This window comes from Anneissia japonica, unplaced genomic scaffold (assembly GCF_011630105.1).
Source record: "Anneissia japonica isolate Jap-2015-1 unplaced genomic scaffold, ASM1163010v1 scaffold287782_len627234_cov183, whole genome shotgun sequence".
Lineage (NCBI taxonomy): Eukaryota > Metazoa > Echinodermata > Crinoidea > Comatulida > Comatulidae > Anneissia > Anneissia japonica.
Window position 1 is genome coordinate 184,491 of NW_022695201.1, and position 23,892 is coordinate 208,382.

Genomic DNA, 23,892 nt, shown 5'->3' on the forward strand with positions numbered 1-23,892 from the left:
TTTTCAATGGTTAAAAATAAATATAAAATGGAATTATGAATTTCTTCTCATTCTCTTATTCAATGACTGTGTTTACTTCAATAATTTCAATACCTAACTTATAGGCGTAAAGCAAAAATGAAGAATAATTTGTAAAATTTGCTTCATCAATAGTTATTTGCCACGTTGCCTATTAAACTAGCAATGAAATCCTGATGAAATGCTCTAGAGGACGACCTTAACAAAAACCATAAAACCGGAACTGACGTGGTTGCTAAGCAACAAGCTCATGCATAATCATGAATATTCAGTAACACCTGTTCTAATTAGACTAACAATAAAATCTTTTTGGTCGATTTTGTCAAAATCGACCAAAAAGTTTTTATTGTTAGTCTAATGAGCACAGGTGTTACTGAATATGCATGAGCTGTTGCTTAGCAACTGACGTCATTTCCTGTTTTTAAAATTCGATGCACCTTGCTCTGAAAATTTTCCAAATTTGTTTGTATCGTGAATATTTGGAAATCCCCAACAAAAGACATAAAACCGGAAATGACGTGGTTGCTAAGCAACAAGCTCATGCATAATCATGAATATTCAGTAACACCTGTTCTAATTAGACTAACAATAAAATCTTTTTGGTCGATTTTGTCAAATCTGAGCTAAAAGTTTTTATTGTTAGTCTAATGAGCACAGGTGTTACTGAATATGCATGAGCTGTTGCCTAGCAACTGACGTCATTTCCTGTTTTGTAAAATTCGATGTACCTTGCTCTGAAAATTTTCCTGATTTGTTTGTATAATGCAGATATCTGGAAATATTAGTGTTTATAAGATATAGTAGTAGGCTATAATAGTGGTTTATGCGATTCGAATTAATTATAATATTTAATTTGATTACATACTGATTAATAACATGAAATATACATTATTAACGCAATTACGACAAAACTACACATCGGTTAATTTTTATTAACATTTCTTACTGGTAAATGTTACATCAGAACTATATAAGGTAATATAAATCAAACACAAAGATTGTAGTTATATATAAATATAAATATATATATAAATTTAATTATTATATATATATAAATATATATATAATATATATATAATGCTTAGGCCTTATTACATTAAAGTAGGCCTATGTAATATCGTTCGAGTATTACTTGTTGGTTGTACAAGAACACATATTTGCAAATTTAAACATTCGATGATCCAGTGGTATAAAAACCTACTATATATCTGCCCGCGATTATTTGCAGAAGACCACATAAATCCGGATATTGATAGTATATTGTGTTCCGGCAACTTAATATTATACATTGTGTTCCAGTGATAATGAGTGTACATCGATCTCGCACTTCTTCGTGGATCGGTAGACCTCAGATTCTGAAATAAAAGAGACTGAACAAGTGAGAAATACATTCAAAATATATTTCGGTTAAGTAGTCCTATTTAAGTATAAAAATCAATACTTTTCCAAAATGTTATGACATTAATGATAGGAATGCAAATTCAGAAAATAGATTGATTGTTTAATTGATTTAATACATTCTGTAAGTTGTTAGTAAAACGTTGTACTTATATACACACATACATACACACACACACATAGGCCTATATATATTATATATATAATATATATGTATACCGTATATATAGGCCTATAAGGAATATACTCGCGTATAAGACATCGCCCGAGTTCCAGAAGATTTTTGGGCGAATTTTGTATGTCGGGCGTATAAGACGACACCCTGTTCATGGTCGGAATTTTTACTTTTTTCTGCTTTTTATGGTCCTGATGCTAGCTGACTAAAAACGGAGCCAAATGCAAGGCTAATACAAAACAAAAAGTAGGATCATGGCTATGAAACATTATATATTGGGGGTTTCTGACTTTTAAGACAAGGGGTGCTATCCATTTTTACGAGAATTAAAATAAAATATATCTAAATTATGATCAGTCATAAATAGGTTAATTAAAAGGTTTAAATGTCCCTGAACAGCAAGGTTTTTGAGTTTTCTCTTAACAATGTGGGCCATCTTCATTTCATGTTGAAGAGCAAATATTCGTAGATGAAATGCAGCAAGTGAAAAGACTACTTACAAAAATATTCTAATCCATATCTTTGCACACAGAAAAGCCATTTAAGTGGGTATTGACGTTACATTATTTCTCATAAAACATGTTTTAATAAAGTAATAAATAAATGAGTTAATGGATGAATGAATGTATGAATGAACGAGTGAATGAACAAATGAATGAATAATATGATTGATATAAACAATTGAATTAAATTTAAAAAAATTGTTGTTACTTGGCAGTGTGAAGGTGCAAATACTTCTAATTAAAACATACCTTAATTATAACAGTGGAAGAGAAACGCACTTTGTCGAACTTGCTTTTATTGTTTAAGTTGCTGCTTGCTGCTACAAATGGAGCTGTTTGATTGTTGTCTGTTAGCTGGAACACATGAAATTACAAAGTTAAATTTAGTACATGATTATTTATGTTACAATTACAAGATAAACAAACAAATTTATTAATTCTAAAAATCCTTAAGTCATCAGAATGAGTTTAAGTTTGGTTGTTTGAATTCAGTGTTACACACATACTATACAAATCCAATATAATGCTATGCTGCTACACATACAGTAGGAACCAAAAATTCACAACCTTATCTAAACTGTCAGAAAGAGATCACCTAAGCTACAAATAAATAATCAAACAACCACAGAAATACGAAAAAAAAATAGACTGATGATCTTATTGAAGCTAAGGCCTAGTTCCCTTTGTCACTTTCGTCTGTAGCTCCAATCTGATCGTTTGCCTCTCAGCGCGTTCATTGCGGCTGCCTTGATCCGTACATCCCAATCCTCTTTTGGAATCCTTGATAAAATTGTCTTGGCAACCCACTTTCTAAGTGAAAAAAAATCAATTAGCTTAAAGGCACAAAATAGTTGGCAGCCAACATGATAAACTTAACAACTATGAAGTTTAATATAAGCATATTCCGGATATAAATGGGACATGGGACCAAATGTTTGGTTTCTCAGATATCATATGCCTGTAAAACTTGTAACCCTGGGTTAATTCTCTTTGATTTTTTAGGGTGTGTTACCATTAGAGTATGGGTTACTATTACTAAGCTTAATGCAGGCACTTGATATATATATATATATATACATATATACATATATATATATAGTCTTATATACATTTATATATATATATACATATATATAGGCTTATATATACATATATACATATACATATATACATATATACATATACATATACACATATACACATATACATATATATATATATATATATATATATATATATATATCAACAACCACAAACAATCCATCCGCAATCACAGTAAGGGTTTCCCTGTAGCCGACGACTTCAAATCCCCCGGCCATTCTATAAATAAATTGCGCTGTACTCTCATTGCCAGTAATTTCCCATCCCTTAATAAAAGGCGCATATCAGAACTCAGACACATAATCATACACAAAACCCACATATTCGGACTTGGTATGATCACTGACTATAATTTCCCTTATTCTTAATCCTTTTTAGTAATTCATATGACTATCATTATTATTATTATTATTATTATTATTATTATTATTTCTATCAAATCTGTATTTTTTTGATTGCCTATTATTGTTTTGTATATGCCTTTTTATTCAGTCATCATATATATATATATATATATATATATATATATATAATAATTATATATATGTATTTCTCTATATCAAATAATGGTTTCTATTTCTGCCTTTCTGGCTCTTTGTTATAGAACTTGCCTGTTTGTTAAAATATTTTTGCTTATTTGCTATTTATCATGTTGAAGGGGGTTTAATCTAAGCGGCTTCTTTATTCTATGTCATTGTTTATTTTCATTATTGTTATTGCCGAATTAGATCTGTGTTCCCCTACCGATATTAGCCTCATTATAATTACAGTTCACAATTAATTGAACTGTTAATTATTTCTATTCTTACTCCGCACCTTAGTTTTTTTGTCTTATCACCATGTTCATTGTATTCTATTAAAACGTCGACCAATCATATTATACTATACTTTTTATCATAATTATTGTAATAGCCAACTTATATTTTGTTTGTCACATATACTGAAGAAGACCCGAGGACAGGGTTGAAATATTCATGTTTTGAATAAAATTTGTGTTCAAAGTCTACCAAGTCGTTGACATATCATTGTCTTTTTCATTGAGTTATATACATATATATACATACACATAAATATATAGGCCTATACACATTTTTATACACATACACACACACATACATACATACATACATACATATATATATATATATATATATATATCTATATTCTGTTTAAAAAAACTCTAAAAAAAAGTGTCCAATTAGTGCAGGAAATATACGAATGTATAAATATATATCTGTAGATATACATTCAACATAGAATACTTAAAAACAACAAAAATGCTGATATATCGAAAAACGAATACAGTGCAAGAATATATTAAAATGTATAAATATTCAACGATTTTGATAACATTAACGGCATTCTGTTTCCATGAATTTTATATTTATGCGGTTCTTATAGACCTATTTTAATTAAATTTAAATTTAAACAACCCACGGATCGTTTTTAAGTCACTGTATAAATAATATTACACTTTATTGAATTAATTAAAATGATTTAGATAAAAAAATAATAAAATGTACAACCACACAAAGATTGTGTGGACATTAACGGCATTAAAATCACTGTATGCTGTATTCTATTTTCATGACTTGTATATTTATGCGACTGTTATAATAGGCCTACTGTATTCAAATGAAAGCGCATTTTACGACCCATGGATCTTTTTTAAGTCACTATATAAATAATATTAAAATTTATTAAATTAATTAAAATGATTTTTTTTTATTTCAAAGAGTACATAAATTTACATTGTTGAAAGTAGGTTGAACTACTATAAAAAATATACATGTCATTACACAACACATTTTTAGCTCTGTTTTGTTGTAACTGTTGTTTATATTTTAACTTCGGATATTCCGGTTTAATGCCATTGTATTATGGCCAAATTTACATAAATCAAAAGTGATGTTGGTAGTTTATGAGTGAGACACCTGGATATACCGACTAAGAGGGTGTTCTTAAAGGAACAATGGCAATTAGTCGGTTTGCTGTGTTTTAAAAAACAGTCCACAAAATGAATGAAAAGGACTCTCTTCAAATCGAGTCATAGACTACCAACATCACGATTGATTTGTGTAATTTAGAGCACACTGCGGTCTGAACAATGTAGACAGCCCTGAACAACAACACAACAATGGATGCCGCAATTAAATCTATCACCGTGTATGCCTACAACAGTAACAGTACGGCATAGTGCACGCTTTACTTACCTCTATGTACATTTTCAAAACTTAGAAGAAACACTCCGAAATTCAATATTTTAGATGCTTTTGGCGACGACGTGCCTACGATACAGTAGTTTACATACAAGCTTGCTTCCACCGTAATTTGGATGTTAGACAGGTGCACAAAAACCGTGTAGGCTATCTGCAAGAAAATTTCTGCCAAAGGAAGTAGTGTCCTACCAGGCTACTAACCTAGAAATTACTATTTCAGCGCCCACCGCTAATTAGCATCCACCCCCACATTGGTCTAGCCATCACTTTTTAGTATACGAATTCCAGCCCTGAAACCTGGAATTAGAATTACCGGGAGGAGGATAGTTTTACTGTACTTTGTATAAAATTTAACAAGTACATTTACACTCTCATATGCAAGTTAAACCAAAGCAACAAAAATACCCGATATCTTTCATTAAAAAAAGAAAAACACAACATTTAAAAAACATCGTCTAAATCAGTGTTAACATTTCTAATATCCGAAGTCATTAATCAGACCTATACTGACATAGTCCATCTTTTTTTTTTATTTTGACATAGGGAGAGCATCATTTACGCCAGTGGTTATGCTACACAGATAGAATTAATTATGAGAAACAAATTCCACTTCCGTCTGCAGTATGTTTTTTGAGCGCAATATAGTCGATGAGTCTCTTGATAAGTAGACCAGAACTCTAAAAGAATTGGAAAGACAAATATCAAATGATGTGTCGTTGGGCAATTTGATTATTATCTCAAAAATTTTACAAAACTAAGTTTTAATTAATGAGGATTTCGACATTTTTAAAATTGTAATGGCTACCTTGAGCCTATTCACTAATATTTGTGTAAACAGAGGTGGCGCCAGCATTTGCCCGAAGGGGGCCTGAGGTCAACGACAGGGGGGCCGATGTTCTCGACGAAAGTGTGGTTAGGTCAAAACAATTCGAAGTGGTCTTGGGGGCCGCCTCTAAAACGTTTGACAATTTAGAGATTCAAATGCTTATTTTTTATTCGATTTTAGAGTCTACTAATTAATATGTAGGAAATACATATTTTTTTCTCCCCAACGAATTGTGGTTTTTCACTCCGACATGGATTGAGGCTCCCTCAACTGGCGCCACCCCTAGGTGTAAAATATATTTCAAATTCTTTTATCAAAATCTTCCCCAGACCCTCCTTTCTTTTGGGGATTTATCGATTCATGTAATAAAAATACGTATGCAATTACTCTTTTTTTTTTATGTATGCATACACATATAAGGCCTATTTACTTTAATAATAATGAGTTTATCAATTCATGGGGAACACGTATGCAACTACTCATTTGTTTATGTATGTATACACACATAACAGGCCTATTCACTGCAATGAGAATGAGAAAGTTTACCTGACCCTTTTCAAGAGGTGGAAAACCTTTGGGTTCATCGATTCATGGAATCGTTTTCAATAGGGAAAAACCTTGATTTTTTAAGAAATTAAAAGTCATTAAAAGACACCTCAGAATTCGAGAAAGCTCATTTCCACTATTCAGGAATCAAAATTTTCACGAAGCAGGACCCCAGGACACAACCTCCCCACCCCTCCACCATTCTTTTTTTGGGATTTATCGATTCATATAAGAATACGTGTACAATTACTCATTTATTTTATAGGCATACATACGTAAGGCCTATTTACTGTAATAGGAATGAGAACAATTTACCTGACCGTTTTAAGAGGGGAAAACCTTGAATTTTTAACAAATTTAAAGTCCTTAAGTCATAAATAGACACCTAGCTCAAAGTCAGGAAAGCTCATTCCCCGCAATCTAAGAATCAAAATTTTTCTCGGTGGAGGACCCCGAACCCCCTTCCTTTTTGGGGTTTTTGGTAAAAATGTCCCCCCCCCCACCCACTAACTTTGAACCCATTCATATTCCCATTTATCTTACTAGTGGCTCCCCCATTTTGAAAAACGTTCCACCGGCCCTGCTCATTACCACATGTAATTCTACAAATGTTATATACATAATCGTATGTTCCACGTGTGATCGTGGCTGCTATATCAGCAAAACAGGGAGAAAATTTCGACTTCGGTGAAACAACCATAACAAATGCAGTTTGTAGTTGTTTTTCCTGTTGCACAACATTTTAATTTGCCTAACCATTCTTTGGTGATATTAAATTTGTAGTAGTAACTACATATTTTAAATGTCTTACTGATTTATACGTTGTACTGAGTTACAGAGAATCTTAAAATTAAACACTTATAAATTTGCATCAAATAAGATCTTAGGTTTTTAACGAATAGTCCTTCACAAAATAAGTATACATAGGCCTATTACTTATGTTATTCTATGTCGACACTAAGTCAACATTTTACGTATCTGAGTTTTCATCTGTCTCTTATACACATCTAGATGTGTATAAGAGACAGATACTGACATAGTCCATCTTTTTTTTTTATTTTGACATAGGGAGAGCATCATTTACGCCAGTGGTTATGCTACACAATGTTCTTATTGCGCACATTGATGATCAAATAGATAAACAAAAATTAAATTATACAACCACAAACGTAAATGCTTAGAAGGGTATTTAATGCTCAAACAAATACAACCTAATCTTTAATACTGTTTGAAAAAACGTGAACTGTTTATATAACGTACAATATTTTCTGATATTAGTGAAAAATTATACAGCATGTACGATGCTTCTTTTCTTTTAATAAATATTTGACATACACAAAATTAATTGTGATGTTGAAAGTCTATGAGTTTCGGGAACAATGACAATTAGTCTTTTTATCCAAGTAGTATTCACGAAATAGACTATTCGTATTATACTTAATCTGTTTAAAAATTTAAATTTAATAACACTAAACTAATATAAATTCATTTCATCACTTAGGTAATCACATTAAGGTCCTGTTTGGTATCCGCCTACAAATCCAATATTTGGTAACTCAGTTGCAGGGACATCGTACTCGCAAATATCACAGCTACATGATTCTATGACGTAGTATTCGAACGTCTGCTGCTTCTCACCTGGGCAGGTAAGTTCCAAGGTTTGTGTTGTAAAGGAAGCTGGTTTACAACAGTTACAATGTGAACTGAAGTAAGGAGCCATCGTAGTGGCATTGCTGGTTGATTCACAGCGTCCAACGCATGATGTTTTAAGGAGTGGTTGATCTGATACACACTCATCTATAGTGAAGTTTTCATCGTATTCTTCATAGACTTTGCACTTATCATTCACTGCAAGAAAGTATAAAAATAGAATCGTAAATCGTATGAAGCTATCAACACACAGAATGAAGCTCAAAACACACACACTATACCACAATCCTGCCACACCCTCCCCAGTTTAAATGCAGGGGTGGGATCAATTTTTTTAAATCGAGAGGCACCAATTCCTTATAGGCCAAGATGCAATATAATTTCTCAAATAAATAATTATCCAATAATGGTATAATGCGTGTGCAGTATATGCTGTTACTAAACATTTTATATTTGTATGCCATTTTATATTTGTTTCTGTTAAATAAAATACTACAGTGGCAAACTCCCCGTCCCCCTTCCCTAAATCCGGCCCTGCTGCTCCATCACTGTTTGTACACCCAAACTTCCAAAGCGCCCGACCCAGATAACCCAATTTCAGTAATATTATTGTGAAATTTATTACATCATTCTGTCCAATGACAGTATATTAGCAAACTGTCAACATTCTTATGCACATACTTCTATACCATTTCATCATCAATACATTTTTAATAATTTATTGCGTAAAAGTTTTACGATATAATTTTTAAAAAATGAAAAATAGAATATTTCCTACCGCATGTTGGACAGCAATCACCTTCATAGGTAAATAATGTGCCCTGAAAAAAACATGTTTCCCTCAATTATTTTAACAGTCAAACTCAATTAAGAGTATATTTAACTACACTTAACATAGGACTATAATAGATACAGAGATACAGGCATGCGGCAATCAAGTACATGTAGGTAAACATACATAGGACTACTTTAATAATATTAATAATAAAAACAATAACAATTATAACAATATCACTAGCAATACAGATCAAACTAATAACAGCGGCATAACAACAACATTAACAATAAAGAAATAATTCCTGATGATGACATGATTAATGTCGAAATATTGAATCCCAACATGATGGCGTGCATTTCAATACTTGGAGTATGTACTGTATTATACTTTCTTATCTGAGATTAATCAGTGGACCTTTCGGTATATGAAGAAATAAATTGTTCGAAAAAGTTGAAATACCATTTACAATAACATTATTCGTTATGCATTTAGTTTGTTTAAGGTTGTTTATTGCCTTGAATTTTACCATCACATTTTTGAACTTTTAATTGGAAAATATTATATGAAACCTATTTTCTGTATAAAAAAGATAAATATGATCTGGAGTGATGTTAATGATCTTGTTTGATAAGAAAACTAAGTAACTTACATCAACACATTCAATCACATCGCATTGGATAGAAGCAACTTCGATTCCGTCATAAGTACATATGATTGTATCACAAGGGTCATCAGAAGGTACACTATCACCAGGCTGATATTCAAATAAAAAAAAGAAAATAATTTTCAGATATATCTGATAGACAAATTTAGTGCACAACCTTTGTCGACCCCGTCCTTTAAATCTAGCTACTCAATGTTTAATAAATATAATACAACAAAGACGGATGATCAAAAATAGAATTTAAATTAAGGCAAACAACATATTATCATTCAAATTAAACGCTTAGAATACAGAAAGATTGTCATTAAATATAATGCAATCCATGTGTAATTATTTTTTCTGAATTTCCAAAAAGTTTCACCACATCATTGCTTTAAGACACAAAATATGTAAGTAATAAAAATAATCGTGTAAAGAATAAACAAAACCAGAAAAAAAACTTACCGCATATCTGACACCATTGTAAGTACAATCTGAAATTAAAGATTAAATTATCACAATTTCTATTTTATTTTATATGGATATATAAAAAAGTAGAAGCTCAAAAGTATAGAAATCAGTAAAAAAAATAACAGAGACAGTAAAAGAAAAACAGGCAAAAAAAAATCATTCTTTTATGTAACGAATCACTTTGATGCTAAAAATTGTTGAAGTTTCTTAGTAAACATGATATAAATCAAAGGGAGTCACTTTATTTTTGTGTAATACACAGTATCTAGGGGTGCCCCTTATATGGTTTTTGTATACTGTTTTACTGAATAGCTGACAGCATGACATGAAAGAGTAATGTGATTTTAAAACACACTATATAAAATGAATTTGCCTAATGTATCTAATAACATTTGACTCACACTGCTCTGTAGTCATCACTGATGTAGTTCTTGTTGTTGACATCGTTGTCGTTGGTGTTTCTGTTGTGGTCACTACGGTTGTTTCTGTCGGTGTTGTCGTGGTCATCTTTGTAGTCGTTTCTGATGGTGTCATTGTTGATATCGTGGTTACAGTCGTGGTTGGCGATATAGTGGTGACCTCCTCTGTGGTAACATATGGTGTGGTCTTGGTGGTTGTAACAGTTGTGGTACGTACTGGAGTGGTTGACATTCTGGTTGTAACCTCAGTGGTAGAAATTGTCGTAGATTCGGTGGTAACTGAAAAATGAATAAAGATGCATACCGTATTTATTATTTATTAGAATAAACGCCCCAATATGAATAAACTCCAATTTGAATAAACAAAAACAAAAAAAAAACATATACATTAAAACACTTATATAGCGTTATTTCATGAAAATCATAGCGCTTAAAACGTAGACTAGCCCATACAGTATAAACTTCTCCCCTAAGGGCCTCTTCGTGTCGGAGTATCCCACCACTCTCGACTGTCCACAACAAATGCTGTATGGACGATTACATCCGCTAAAGCCCAACTCCTTTCGAAAAATGTACTGGATTCTTTATAGTGCACATGAGCCAATTGTGTACACTGGGCCTACAGTAGTCCTTATCCGAGAGACACGTTGCACCTCCAGCGCTGATATTATGACTGTAGGAACCATGCAGCTCCCCTGCCTTAACTGCTCGGCTATTCGACTCGTGAACATGTTCAACATATTCTATTAATGTACGTCTACATTGTTTCTATAAACTTGGTTGGGATCAATAGGTTTTTATGATCAGGCAGTAACACAATTTGACGGTAATATTATGTGTTGTAGTTCCAAATTTACAGTGAAATTAAGGGCGTATATTTGAGGATACGTATCCATTTTACACCAAAAATATAAATAAATGCCTTTCAGAACAACACCTTAAAAATACTTCTCAACAATAAACCCCCTCTGGCGTTTATCCGAATAAATACAGTATTAATATTATATAAGGATGGATCAAAAAATTCTCATAGGCACTATTTTCTTTATCAATCAGACCAGGAAAAACATACCGGGAAAAGTATTTAAGGGAAAATGTTTGTGAGAAATCTGGAAAAATCTGCTCCCGAACTGGAAATGTGTACTCACCCTCGACTTTACAGCCAAGGAATTTGAATTGCAAAGTTGGAGACTCCTCTTGAACACTTGATCCTGTTACTTTTATACGTACAGAGTCCAAAGGACCAACCAATCCTGCTAGTTTTACACGCGCGACATCATTTTTAAATACAACCTCATATTCCTGAAATTAATTTATAAAATATAAAAAATATAAAATAAAATAAAGTAATGTTTATGCTACTAATCTACTTATTATAAATTCGACACAAACAAAAAACATTCGACACATCTTCGTACAAATCAAATATAACTAGGAGTGAATCAGGTTGTAATAGGTTTAAATTTTGTGGTATCACACTCTAAACATCTGTACAAAGAGATATGATGGACTTGACTTAGTAATTAGGTTAATTGTGATTTTCCGTTTTAAAATATTTTACATGATAGCTCTTACAAAACACACAAATCAAATGGTAAACTATACCGTACTATCTAGTTATTATTACTACAGCATTCCCTTCAGTTTTTAAAATCTAAAGCTTAAACTCACTGTAATCTATGTTTGTTCAAGCAACCAATAAACCCACACCTCAGATTTGTTTTGGTATTTTTCATTAAGACAGGATAAATGAAATAAATAAATCCTAATGATGGGCGATAAAACCATTGATAAAATATATTGTTCTTACATTTCTAGTCTCGATAGGCATATCATCTCTGAAGAATGTTATCTCGACATTTGTGATAAAAACATCAACATCACTTGATTTGAAAACAACAGCTGACAACTGGACAGGCGAGGGGAAGGTGGTTACAGCCCAGATATCAAGAATTGAATCTGCTTTGAATGGTGACTCGCCTTCCATAGAAGTTGATCCTTCACCTGGGCTTGTTGTACGCTCACCTTCTTCCCCAAGTTCAGTCAACTCTTCAGAACAAGGTCCCTCTTCAAAAAGACATTATTGTCAGAAATTGTGAGCAAACAATGGGATATTTATATTAATAGTACAGCTTAAGCAATACGTTGTGTTGTATAAACATCATTGCTCTTTAGGTGATGTATTGATAACCGAAAATCAAATGCCATATTTCGATTTTACATATTTCAAAACAATTGTTATATATTTTAAATTGCTTTTGAATTTTATTTTTGCCATCTATGTGATTTCTAACTGTAATTGAATTTTATATATTTGAATAATGCTCTCTTCTTTGTTGTAGTTTTTCAGTGTGGAAAGCCACTTTGACTTTGATTTTTTTTAAATTAAATTTTGGCAATGCTGCCTTGCTGAATTACTACCTGTGTTTTTGTATTGTTTTTTGTATGTTATAAGGCAAAATATATGATATGATATTATGATATATATGGTGAATGATTTGTAAATATTATTGAGGAGTTTTTAAAATAATTCCTTACCTGTTGTTTCCATAGGTGTAGTAATTGCCATAGTTGTAGATTCTGTGGTTGTTCTGGTTGTTGGTAAGACAGTCGTGGCTTTTTCTGTTGTCATTACGTGGGTGGTTGTTGGTGAAACAGTAGTAGACTGTTTAGTTGTTATGGTTTCTGTGGTTGTCACAACTATAAATACAATACATTACACAATTATTATTATTTACCTGTTTTATAAAGTGCACTTGCGAGCAATGTGTACATTTCCTTAACGGTTAGCTGTAACGAACTTTAAAAGAAACAAGTTCGTAATTATCATGGTTTTAAATGCTACATGAATACATTTTCAGAATGATGACAAATTAAAATCTATACTCATGGTCCCTAAATACTATATAGATTGGTATCTTTCAGTATAAAAACTTAAATATATGTCAACTGATGTCAATGACGGTAAAATGCCGAAGTGCCTTCAAAATAGCTAGCAACGCATGTACAAAAGTAACTGAATCTGAAATATTCTCGCTTTTTAAAATCATGCATTTTTTGTCCTGAAAATGCCAAGATTTTATCAGTTTCAAACTTTATAAAAGGGCCATTTTTAAACAATGGGAAATACAACAATGGATGTTTCTGCTAGGGCCAACTACAAAAAATATAACACGCCAAAATACTAAAAAAAAAAAACCAAAACAAAAAAAAAAACGTTAGATGATACTGTGGATAACACTTAAGTCCCGAAACAACAGTTAAAGGGTTGTGGTGGAGTTATTGAGTTTCTTTTTTGTTAAAGTAAAATAAAGAATAAATAACGGGATGGATGAATGAAATAATCGAAATGATGGAATATATGTTATCTACCCTCAGCTAAACAGCCAATGACGTCGATTCGTAAACTTAGTCCAGAATCTGACCATTCTTTGACAGAAATTCTAAGAGCCTTCACCATATCAATCTCTACGTCAAACTCAACGACTTCAGAATTGTCATTCCGTTGTTCAATTTCGAACTCCTAAGAAAGAAACAAGAAATTCTTGATTTTCAGGTATTCTTTTAAAATATAATAAAATTTTATCTTAAAAATTACAATATATCAGTTTTATTTCCGATGTTAATACATTAATGGTAATAGCAATTTCATGTATAATGTTCATTACAATATTATATATTATATTATGAATCCTTTTAACATTTTAACACTGTTAGTAGAATAGTTTTATCCAATGCACAAATGTTTAATCGGTGCGTACAAACAGAAAATATAATAAATTTTACGGGATTTAGGGATAACTATTTATATTCTTTGGTAGTAATACATCATAAGATAATAAACTAATTAGAACATTTGGGGTCAGCTCCTGATGTCTCACAGCGACCGCAGTACAGCACATGTGAATTGAGCAGCACATGGCCTAATTATCCTTTATAAAAGACAGTAGACTATAACCTGTAGTTCACGTAAAGAACAGCTTGGTGCAATAGAAACAAACCACACCACAATTCTGTGCACGCACACAGTAGCTACCAACGGTTTAACCACTTGCCCTATATGCTTATTAAAAATAATAAGAAAAACTTACCTTTGGTAGAACATCATCGACCTGGTCTTTGAATGGCAGCCATTGATCATCATTTGGTTCCTGGTACTCTACAGTAAACACTGTTGCAACCTTAGACCCATCACCTTGGATAGCAATTGCCATTAACTCAATCGGCTTACTAAAGACAACGCTAACCTCTGGAAGATCATCTTCTGCACTAACCTCTGGTGACCAAGGGTTTCTACTATCGATAATACTTGAATCATCACTATCCAAAACATTTTGCAGGTAGCGCTTGACATCAAGAGGAGACTCCAAAGCGTCAATTCCTAGAGACTTTCTACATGGTCCTACAAAATGGAGAGTACAGTAACAATATGTAAATATTTCTAACTTTAATACTGTATTTATTATTTTGGAAATAAAATAGATGGAATAAATTTTATAATGGCTACGACAAATAAACTATTGTCGGTTTTATGCAATAAAAATATAAAAATATTTATGAATAGGTATTATTTTTATTATTTAAAAATTCATCATGAAATAAAAATATCTTATTACCTTCAGTTGGTTCTACTGTAGTTGTTAACTTGCTTGTTGTAGTCTCAACTATTGTAGTTGTAGGTGCTGGTGTTGTAACTGTCGTGAATGTTGATGTCTGTGTTGTTGTTGGTAGAACTGTTGTGGTAACTGGTTCAGTTGTAATCATAGTTGTGAACGTGGTCGTTGGCATTTCTGTTGTAGTTGTTGGCATCTCTGTCGTAGTGGTTGGCATCTCCGCTGTAGTTGTTGGGACCATTGTCGTGGTTGTTGGTAGCTCTGTTGTCATTGTTGGAGTCATGGTAGTCGTTGTTGGCGTCTCTGTTGTGACTGTTGAGGTCATGGTGGTCGTTGTTGGCATCGTTGTTGTGGTTGTTGGTATCATGGTTGTTGTCCTCACAGTTGTGATCTCAGATGTACTCATTGGAGTTGTTGTAACTTCTAAAAAAATATGTTAAATAATTATCTTATTAAAAGTCCGTGTTAAATTAGTTGAATTACCTTCATAGTGTATTTTGTAACTTCTAAAAAAATATGTTAAATAATTATCTTATTAAAAGTCCGTGTTAAATTAGTTGAATTACCTTCATAGTGTATTAATAGTGCCATTAAAATATATAAATGTATAAATTCGAACTTCCGACCTTTTGCTGTCAAGGCGAGCGTCATAACCATTACACCACAGAGGCTTCATGGTTGAACAGATTCAAATACGCCAGATACACTCTATTACACAATAGGTACGGCTAGGTCGCAGATTCGAATCCCACCAGAGGCATTTTATTACACAATTTTTTTATTAATTTATAGAACTGCATTTGTTGAGAGCTATGCTATACGATGTAGTAATATGTCCTTCATTCAAACACTGTATTTACCTTACGTTAACGATTTATATAATAATTTAACAATATATATATGAAACATACTTACATAGATGTAATTTAGAGATAACCATCTTTCAAATAGTATTCTTAATAATTATTGTTAATTCCAAGTAATAAATTTAGGATCTAACCAGTAGTTTTGACTGTGGTTCTAGTGGTTGGTGGCATCTCAGTTGTAGTTGTTGGCATTTCCGTTGTGGTTGTCGGCATCTTAGTTGTAGTTGTTGGCATCTCCATTGTGGTAGTTGGCAATTCTGTTGTAGTTGTTGGCTTGATGGATGTATACTCTGTATATGAAAACGAAAACATATTTAAACATTTTCTGACAGTTAGGTTAATGATATCTTCATCAGCATCCGTATCATCATCACCATTATAATCTTCACCATTATTATTATAATCATTCTCCCCATCAATTGTTTTTTAAGATTCAAGTCTTATCAAGAAACACGCCGCAGTTTCAATAAAATGGTGACAATAGTTAAGTTGTTCAAATTGGCGGAAAGCCTTGGTTCTATAATTGCTACACACTTAAATAGAAATCAGTCGCCGATTTTATAGAAATGCTCGATCGGCGATCACATCAACAACTGGCTATTGCCACGGCTGGCCTAGAAAATAAAAAACTATAGCCTAGCATTACTTCTCCCAGGCCCTAATCGGCAAGGCCTACACCTTGATTATTGTACATATACTAGTTCATCTACGGAACAATCCATCATTTAACAACAACAGCTAGGGCGTATGAATTCGTTTTTTTCTTTAATAATATAATTGATATTGTTTTTTTTTTAATAATCTGTGCTAAACTTTAAATATTCGTTGGTCTCTGCTCCAATTACATTGCAGTTGGATTATGATAATAGAGCCGTTGTCGCAGTAGGCTTATGTGCAAGTTCAGTAACGCTTTAAACTTATTTCATTTCAGTTTCAGGGTGCAGGCCAATGCATACACTGACTTATTCTTTCATTAAAATACTGTGACACATTGCATAACCCAGTTTAAATAGGAAAATGAAATTAATTATAATCACTACTACCAATAATATTTACAATCAATTTTATTAGTTTTACTAACATTATTACAACCTACCTTGCTCAATACAACCAACAAATTCAAAGGATACCAAGATGTCCTCATCGGGAACATATTCCAAAGTAATCGTGATGGAAGTTACATCAAGAATTCCTTCACCAGAAAACAGTAGTCTGTCTGTCGCACGATTTCCGGTAAGTTCCTTCTCAAACACCTGTAAATTCATCAATTAATATCTCTGATATAAATTCTCTACAATGATGAAGTTCTTACACTTAATGAAATAAAATTACAGTAGAACCCTTCCTTTGAACACTACAGCCAACCCTTATTATGGGGACACCCCTATTAAGGAGTGGGGACACTTTCGGAGTGTGCCAAATGGGCAAATAACCCTTATTAAGGGGATATTTAATTTTTTTTCATTGAATCAAAACATCTACAGCACTCTAAAAAATAAGAACAAATCATTCATGAGTAAATCAATATAGGCTTACTGCATGTGTTACTTCGTAAATCAATCTTGTCAATTTTAACCCTTAACAATGGGGATTTTCTTTTCTTTGTTTTTTGTGTATTTCATATAGGATTCTAATCCACATCAAAACATATTACTCTAATCATGCTACATCAATCTAATGGAAAGCTCTAATGTGATTGTTGTTATTTGTAAATAAACCAGTATTTGTTTACCTTTTCAGGACATTTCACATACATATTGCACACATAGCAATCACATTATACTATTTCAAACCATATGAAATTATTTGATTATTTAATAGAAAGCTCAATGATAAAAAAAGAATATTTGGTTATTAACATTGCATAATAAAAAAATATTGGGAATATATTTAACTATTAATTACATTTCTGCTGATTTCATATTATAAATGAATTGTATAATTTGCATTGCAAATTATTGCTATAAATTAGTTCTTATTCTACTTTAACTGATTCTATGTCAATACAAATAAAATTACAAAGAATGTCATTGTTATATGAAAACATGCCAAAAACCCATATTAAGGGACCAATTTTATGTTTTTGGTTAGTGCCCCCTTAATAGGAGACACTTTTTTTGGTTCCAAATGTGTCCCCTTAAATAGGGGTTCTACTGTATAATACTTACCACTGGATTGCCATTATCATCAGTGATCTCTTTTACAGCATCACTACCCCGTTGTGTATAAGAGACAGTGAATCGTACAGTTACAGCACTCTGACTATTGATTTCAACGCCTGTTACTCTTAATGGTTGTGAATACACAGCTTTAAGGAAAGAATCAATTCTTGGATTCCATCCATTTGATCCGATATAAGTCTCAGAGGCATCCTCATCATTCTCAATACTACGATCACTTTCCAAACTATCTTTTATGTTTCGCAGAGGCTCAACACATTCTGATGGGAGAAAGAGCACAGTTTAGACACACATATTTATCTTTTACCAATAACATTGGTACATAAATGTGCAAAAGAAAACATTTGAATCATACCATAAAGAGGAGTAGTTGGCGGTATCATTGTTGTGGTAGTTGGCATCTCTGTAGTGGTAGTCGGCATCATGGTGGTTGTGGTGGTAGGCATCATGGTTGTGGTGGTCGGCATCTCTGTTGTTGTGGTCGGAATCATAGTTGTGGTGGTAGGCATCATGGTTGTTGTTGTTGTTGGCATCTCTGTTGTTGTCGTTGGTTTTGGAGTTGTAACAATTGTAGTTTTTTCAGTTGTACTTTCTTTTGTTGTATACAGAGTTGTTGCTAGTTTAGTTGTTGTCTCGGTTACAGTAGTAACTGTGGTTGTTGGATGTTCTGTTGTTACAGACGTTGTTGGCATTATTGTAGTCGTTGTTGGCAGCATTGTAGTTGTTCGTGGTCTTGTTGTTGTAGTTTCAGTAGTAGTAGTCTGCACAGTGGTTGTTGGTTCCTCAGTTGTAACAATAGTTGTTGTTAGTGTGGTTGTTTGTGGCAAACATTCGCAGCATGTTTCTTGTGCTTGTGAAAGCACCATTCCAATCTACAACAAAATATAATAACCATTTAAATATTTAACTACTTTTGTGTATAGGGACTGCTAAAATAAATAAATGTAATTATGTTCACTAATATCAGAATAAAGATATATTGGCTATATATCTTTATTCTGATATTAGTGAATAAAGATATATTGGCTATACAAATGTACTTTAATCTGTTACATTAAATATTTTTTGTCTCGCCACACATGACTATGGAGTAGAGGTTGATTGTAGCATTGAAAAGAGATTAGAAAATCCAATAAATGCAGGTTTCATTTATAACAAATTGTTATAATTTGAATTCTAATAATTTGTATATCATTATAATTGTATGAACATTGTATTCAAGTGAACACAACAAACCGTAATATACAATGATGAATTTGGGGTTTTTTGGGAGTTTAGAAATAGCAAGAATAATTAAACTGCGTTCTAAATAATAGTTGCAAGTGGCCTTCTCGAAATCCTAGTTCTAGAATTAGGTTTTAGGGCGGGCAAAACTGTATCTTATATAATATATGCGTGAAAGCAAATAATGCATTTTCTTGACAAGCCAGGGTATTACAGGTCAACTACATGATCGCTCACGAATGCATCAATTTACGATCAAGTAAATGTAATGTTGGACGTACCGAGCTACAATGTTCTTCAGTCAGGGCACAATCGTCTTCGCAGTAAGTCACACCCTCTGAATTGCAAATACATCTAGAGCAATCACCTTCCCAGAATTCTTCATTATACTAGATGTAAATTGTAATAGATTAGGAATTAACAGTGTGTGTATAATATATTTTAAAAGGAGAAACAAAAAAATAAAAAGAAATACTGCATGTACTTCAAATGATATGTTTGATGTAGCGTTTCTTATGACATTATTATGTATTGCTAAATGAATTTAAAACAAATAAACACCATCAGAAACGTAAAACACACACTACAGTCATTCAGATAAGTAACATTTTCATTTGGCGAACAGGTTATATGTGCTCCACACACATTTCCGGATATACTCATGCAATACAGCTATTTCCCTAGATGCAAACATAAGACAAGCAATGCAGTACCTAGACATATGCATCAGTATTTAATGAGTTGTTATAGAAATATCTCAAGAGGTTAACTTTTAGCAGCATATACATATGATATACATAAAGAGGTTTTATATTGTCACATGTTAGCCTTCTTTAACTATTATGGTTCTATGCTTTTTATTGTCATATATTTTTATTCGTATAAGTAAGTCTCATTTTTATTAACTTACGGCATACGTTTGTCCATTATATTCACACGGACACTCATTGGTGGTACGAATACACAATTTTGTTCCCCAAATATTATCTCGATAATACCCACTTTCACAGGGGCAATGCTCGCATTGTGGATTATCGGGACAAGGCAATCGGTCACTGGTACCAAGATGTTCACATCCTGCATCACAATTACATTCTTCACTGCATACTGAAATTAAGAACGTCAAATTCAATTTAACAATTAAATTTACGAAATCATACTTGATTATTTGTTTCCAGGATATTAACTGATCTACTTGAAATATATTCACATATAGTATAATCATCTGTATATAATTTACATTATAGAGGTGCTAACTGTATAAAAGGCAAAATACTGGGGGAAATGGTTGGATATTGGTAGCAAACGTAAGTCAACAGCAAGAAATAGATACCAATTTTTGGACACTAGTCCTTCATCTTAGTGGGGAGTTAGTGAAAGCAATAAAATATTATTTTATATCAAAATATGGCCTGCAGTACCTATGGTAGTAGTGATTACTTCAGTGGTTGTTGGTATCATAGTTGTTGTTGTCGGCATCACGGTTGTGGTGGTTGGCATCTCTGTAGTAGTTGTTGGCTTCATGGTTGTGGTGGTTGGCATCTCTGTTGTCGGCATCCTGGTTGTGTACACTGTGTATGGAAATTTTAAAACAAATATTTCATAAAAAAATAATCAATATATACCACGACATGTTTCAACGTCTCAACCATCATTATCAAGCGCAATCACAACTACTGAACTCTAAGCTTATATAGAGCAAAGAGATGACAATAAGGTAAGGTGATTCAATTTAGACCAATATTTCATAAATTTAAAAATTCTCAGTACTAAAATTCTACAGTCTAGTTGTAACAAATATTAAAACTTACCCTCTTCAATACAACCAACAAATTCAAAGGATACGAAGATGTCCTCATTTGGAACATCTGTCAAAGTGATCTTGATGGAGGTTACATCAAGAATTCCTTCACCAGAGAAAAGTAGTCTGTTTGTCACACGATTTCCACTAAGCTCCTTCTCAAACACCTGGAAATTAAATTAACATTTTATAATATCTTCCAGATAAATAATTTACAATTGACAATGCTAATGTGCATATGAAATAATTAGTAATTATAACTGAAAACATAAAAAAAATATTTGTAGCGCACAGAGACATGTATTATGTGCTTTAAAAATCCTATTTATTATTATTATTATTATTATTATTAAAAACATTTTGAAATAGACATTAAATAATCAAATTTTTTTACCACTGGATTGCCATTATCATCAGTGATCTGTTCTACAGCATCACTACCTCGTTGTGTATACGAGACAGTGAATCGTATAATTTCAGCCCTCTGACTGTTGATTTCAACGCCTGTTACCCTCAGTGGTTGTGAATAATCAGCCTGGAGGAAAGATTCAATGCTTGGATTCCATCCAGTTGATCCGATATAAGTCACAGAGGCATCCTCACCATTATCAATACTACGATCACTTTCCAAACGATCTTTTATGTTTCGCAGAGGCTCAACACATTCTGATGGAAGAACGAGCAGAGTTTAGACATACATATTTAACTGTCACCAATAGCATTGGTACGTTTAATGTGCAAAAAACCAATTGAATCATACCAAGAAGAGGAGTAGTTGGCGGTATCATATTTTGATGGACGAACAATCATAATTCACAATTAGAGTTAAGTTGTGCAACACTGTGTATACAGATACAATAATAAATAAAGAGAATTAAAGCCTACCATGAATAGGAGTCGTTGGTATCATTGTAGTGGTTGTTGGCAACACGGTTGTGGTGGTTGGCTCCATGGTTGTGGTTGTTGGCACCATGGTTGTAGTGGTTGGCATCTCTGCTGTGGTGGTTGGCATCATTGTTGTAGTTGTTGGCATCATGGTCGTAGTGGTTGGCATCACGGTGGTGGTGATGGTGGTTGGCATCTCTGTTGTAGTTGTTGGCTTCATGGTTGTGGTGGTTGGCATCTCTGTTGTCGGCATCCTGGTTGTGTACACTGTGTATGGAAATTTTAAAACAAATATTTCATAAAAAATAATCAATTTATACCACGACATGTTTCGACGGCTCAACCATCATTATCAAGCGCAATCACAACTACTGAACACTAAGCTTATATAGAGCAAAGAGATGACAATAAGGTAAGGTGATTCAATTTAGACCAATATTTCATAAATTTAAAAATTCTCAGTACTAAAATTCTACAGTCTAGTTGTAACAAATATTAAAACTTACCCTCTTATAATTTCAGCCCTCTGACTGTTGATTTCAACGCCTGTTACCCTCAGTGGTTGTGAATAAGCAGCCTGGAGGAAAGATTCAATGCTTGGATTCCATCCAGTTGATCCGATATAAGTCACAGAGGCATCTTCACCATTATCAATACTACGATCACTTTCCAAACGATCTTTTATGTTTCGCAGAGGCTCAACACATTCTGATGGAAGAACGAACAGAGTTTAGACATACATATTTAACTGTCACCAATAGCATTGGCACGTTTAATGCGCAAAAAACCAATTGAATCATACCAGGAAGAGGAGTAGTTGGCGGTATCATATTTTGATGGACGAACAATCATAATTCACAATTAGAGTTAAGTTGTGCAACACTGTGTATACAGATACAATAATAAATAAAGAGAATTAAAACCTACCATGAATAGGAGTCGTTGGTATCATTGTAGTGGTTGTTGGCAACATGGTTGTGGTGGTTGGCTCCATGGTTGTGGTTGTTGGCACCATGGTTGTAGTGGTTGGCATCTCTGCTGTGGTGGTTGGCACCATTGTTGTAGTTGTTGGCATCATGGTCGTAGTGGTTGGCATCACAGTGGTGGTGGTTGGCATCTCTGTTGTTGGCATCATGGTTGTGGTGGTTGGCATCTCTGTTGTTGTTGTTGTGGGCATCATGGTTGTGGTGGTTGGCATCTCTGTTGTCGGCATCCTGGTTGTGTACACTGTGTATGAAAATTTTAAAACAAATATTTCATAAATTTAAAAATTCTTAATACTAAAATCCTACACTTTTTTTAAACAAATATTACAGCTTACCCTCTTCAATGCAACCAACAAATTCAAAGGACACTGAGATGCTTTCATTTGGAACATATGTCAAAGTGATCTTGATGGAAGTTACATCAAGAATTCCTACATCAGAGAAAAGTAGTCTGTCTGTCACACGATTTCCAGTAAGCTCCTTCTCAAACACCTGAAAATTAAAATTAAAATTATATAATATCTTCCAGATAAATAGACTATAATTTAAAATGCTAAAGTGCATATGAAATGGTAAGTAATTATAACAGA

The 23,892-nt window shown here is 32.9% G+C and overlaps 1 protein-coding gene across 5 annotated transcripts in view; it reads right to left on the reverse strand.

Annotated features, from left to right (window-relative positions):
- Nucleotides 1–7,956: 7,956 nt before the first annotated feature.
- Nucleotides 7,957–23,892, reverse strand: part of LOC117101431 — a 115,352-nt gene continuing 99,416 nt past the window's right edge. For 4 of the 5 annotated variants that reach the window (XM_033241410.1, XM_033241408.1, XM_033241409.1 and 1 more), the window contains 22 exons: nt 23,638–23,794; nt 22,317–22,583; nt 21,826–22,097; nt 21,442–21,598; nt 21,052–21,201; nt 20,541–20,737; nt 19,912–20,019; nt 18,762–19,278; nt 18,395–18,666; nt 17,323–17,479; nt 16,361–16,516; nt 15,364–15,783; nt 14,839–15,149; nt 14,120–14,270; nt 13,286–13,447; nt 12,558–12,814; nt 11,896–12,049; nt 10,730–11,026; nt 10,323–10,351; nt 9,864–9,968; nt 9,215–9,257; nt 7,957–8,634 (listed from right to left, as the gene is read on the reverse strand). In XM_033241410.1, the coding sequence (XP_033097301.1) occupies nt 8,297–8,634; nt 9,215–9,257; nt 9,864–9,968; nt 10,323–10,351; nt 10,730–11,026; nt 11,896–12,049; nt 12,558–12,814; nt 13,286–13,447; nt 14,120–14,270; nt 14,839–15,149; nt 15,364–15,783; nt 16,361–16,516; nt 17,323–17,479; nt 18,395–18,666; nt 18,762–19,278; nt 19,912–20,019; nt 20,541–20,737; nt 21,052–21,201; nt 21,442–21,598; nt 21,826–22,097; nt 22,317–22,583; nt 23,638–23,794 (4,677 nt within the window). In that variant the 3' untranslated portion in view covers nt 7,957–8,296. The remainder of the gene's footprint in view (nt 8,635–9,214; nt 9,258–9,863; nt 9,969–10,322; nt 10,352–10,729; nt 11,027–11,895; nt 12,050–12,557; nt 12,815–13,285; nt 13,448–14,119; nt 14,271–14,838; nt 15,150–15,363; nt 15,784–16,360; nt 16,517–17,322; nt 17,480–18,394; nt 18,667–18,761; nt 19,279–19,911; nt 20,020–20,540; nt 20,738–21,051; nt 21,202–21,441; nt 21,599–21,825; nt 22,098–22,316; nt 22,584–23,637; nt 23,795–23,892) is intronic. The other variant, XM_033241407.1, reaches the window with a different exon arrangement.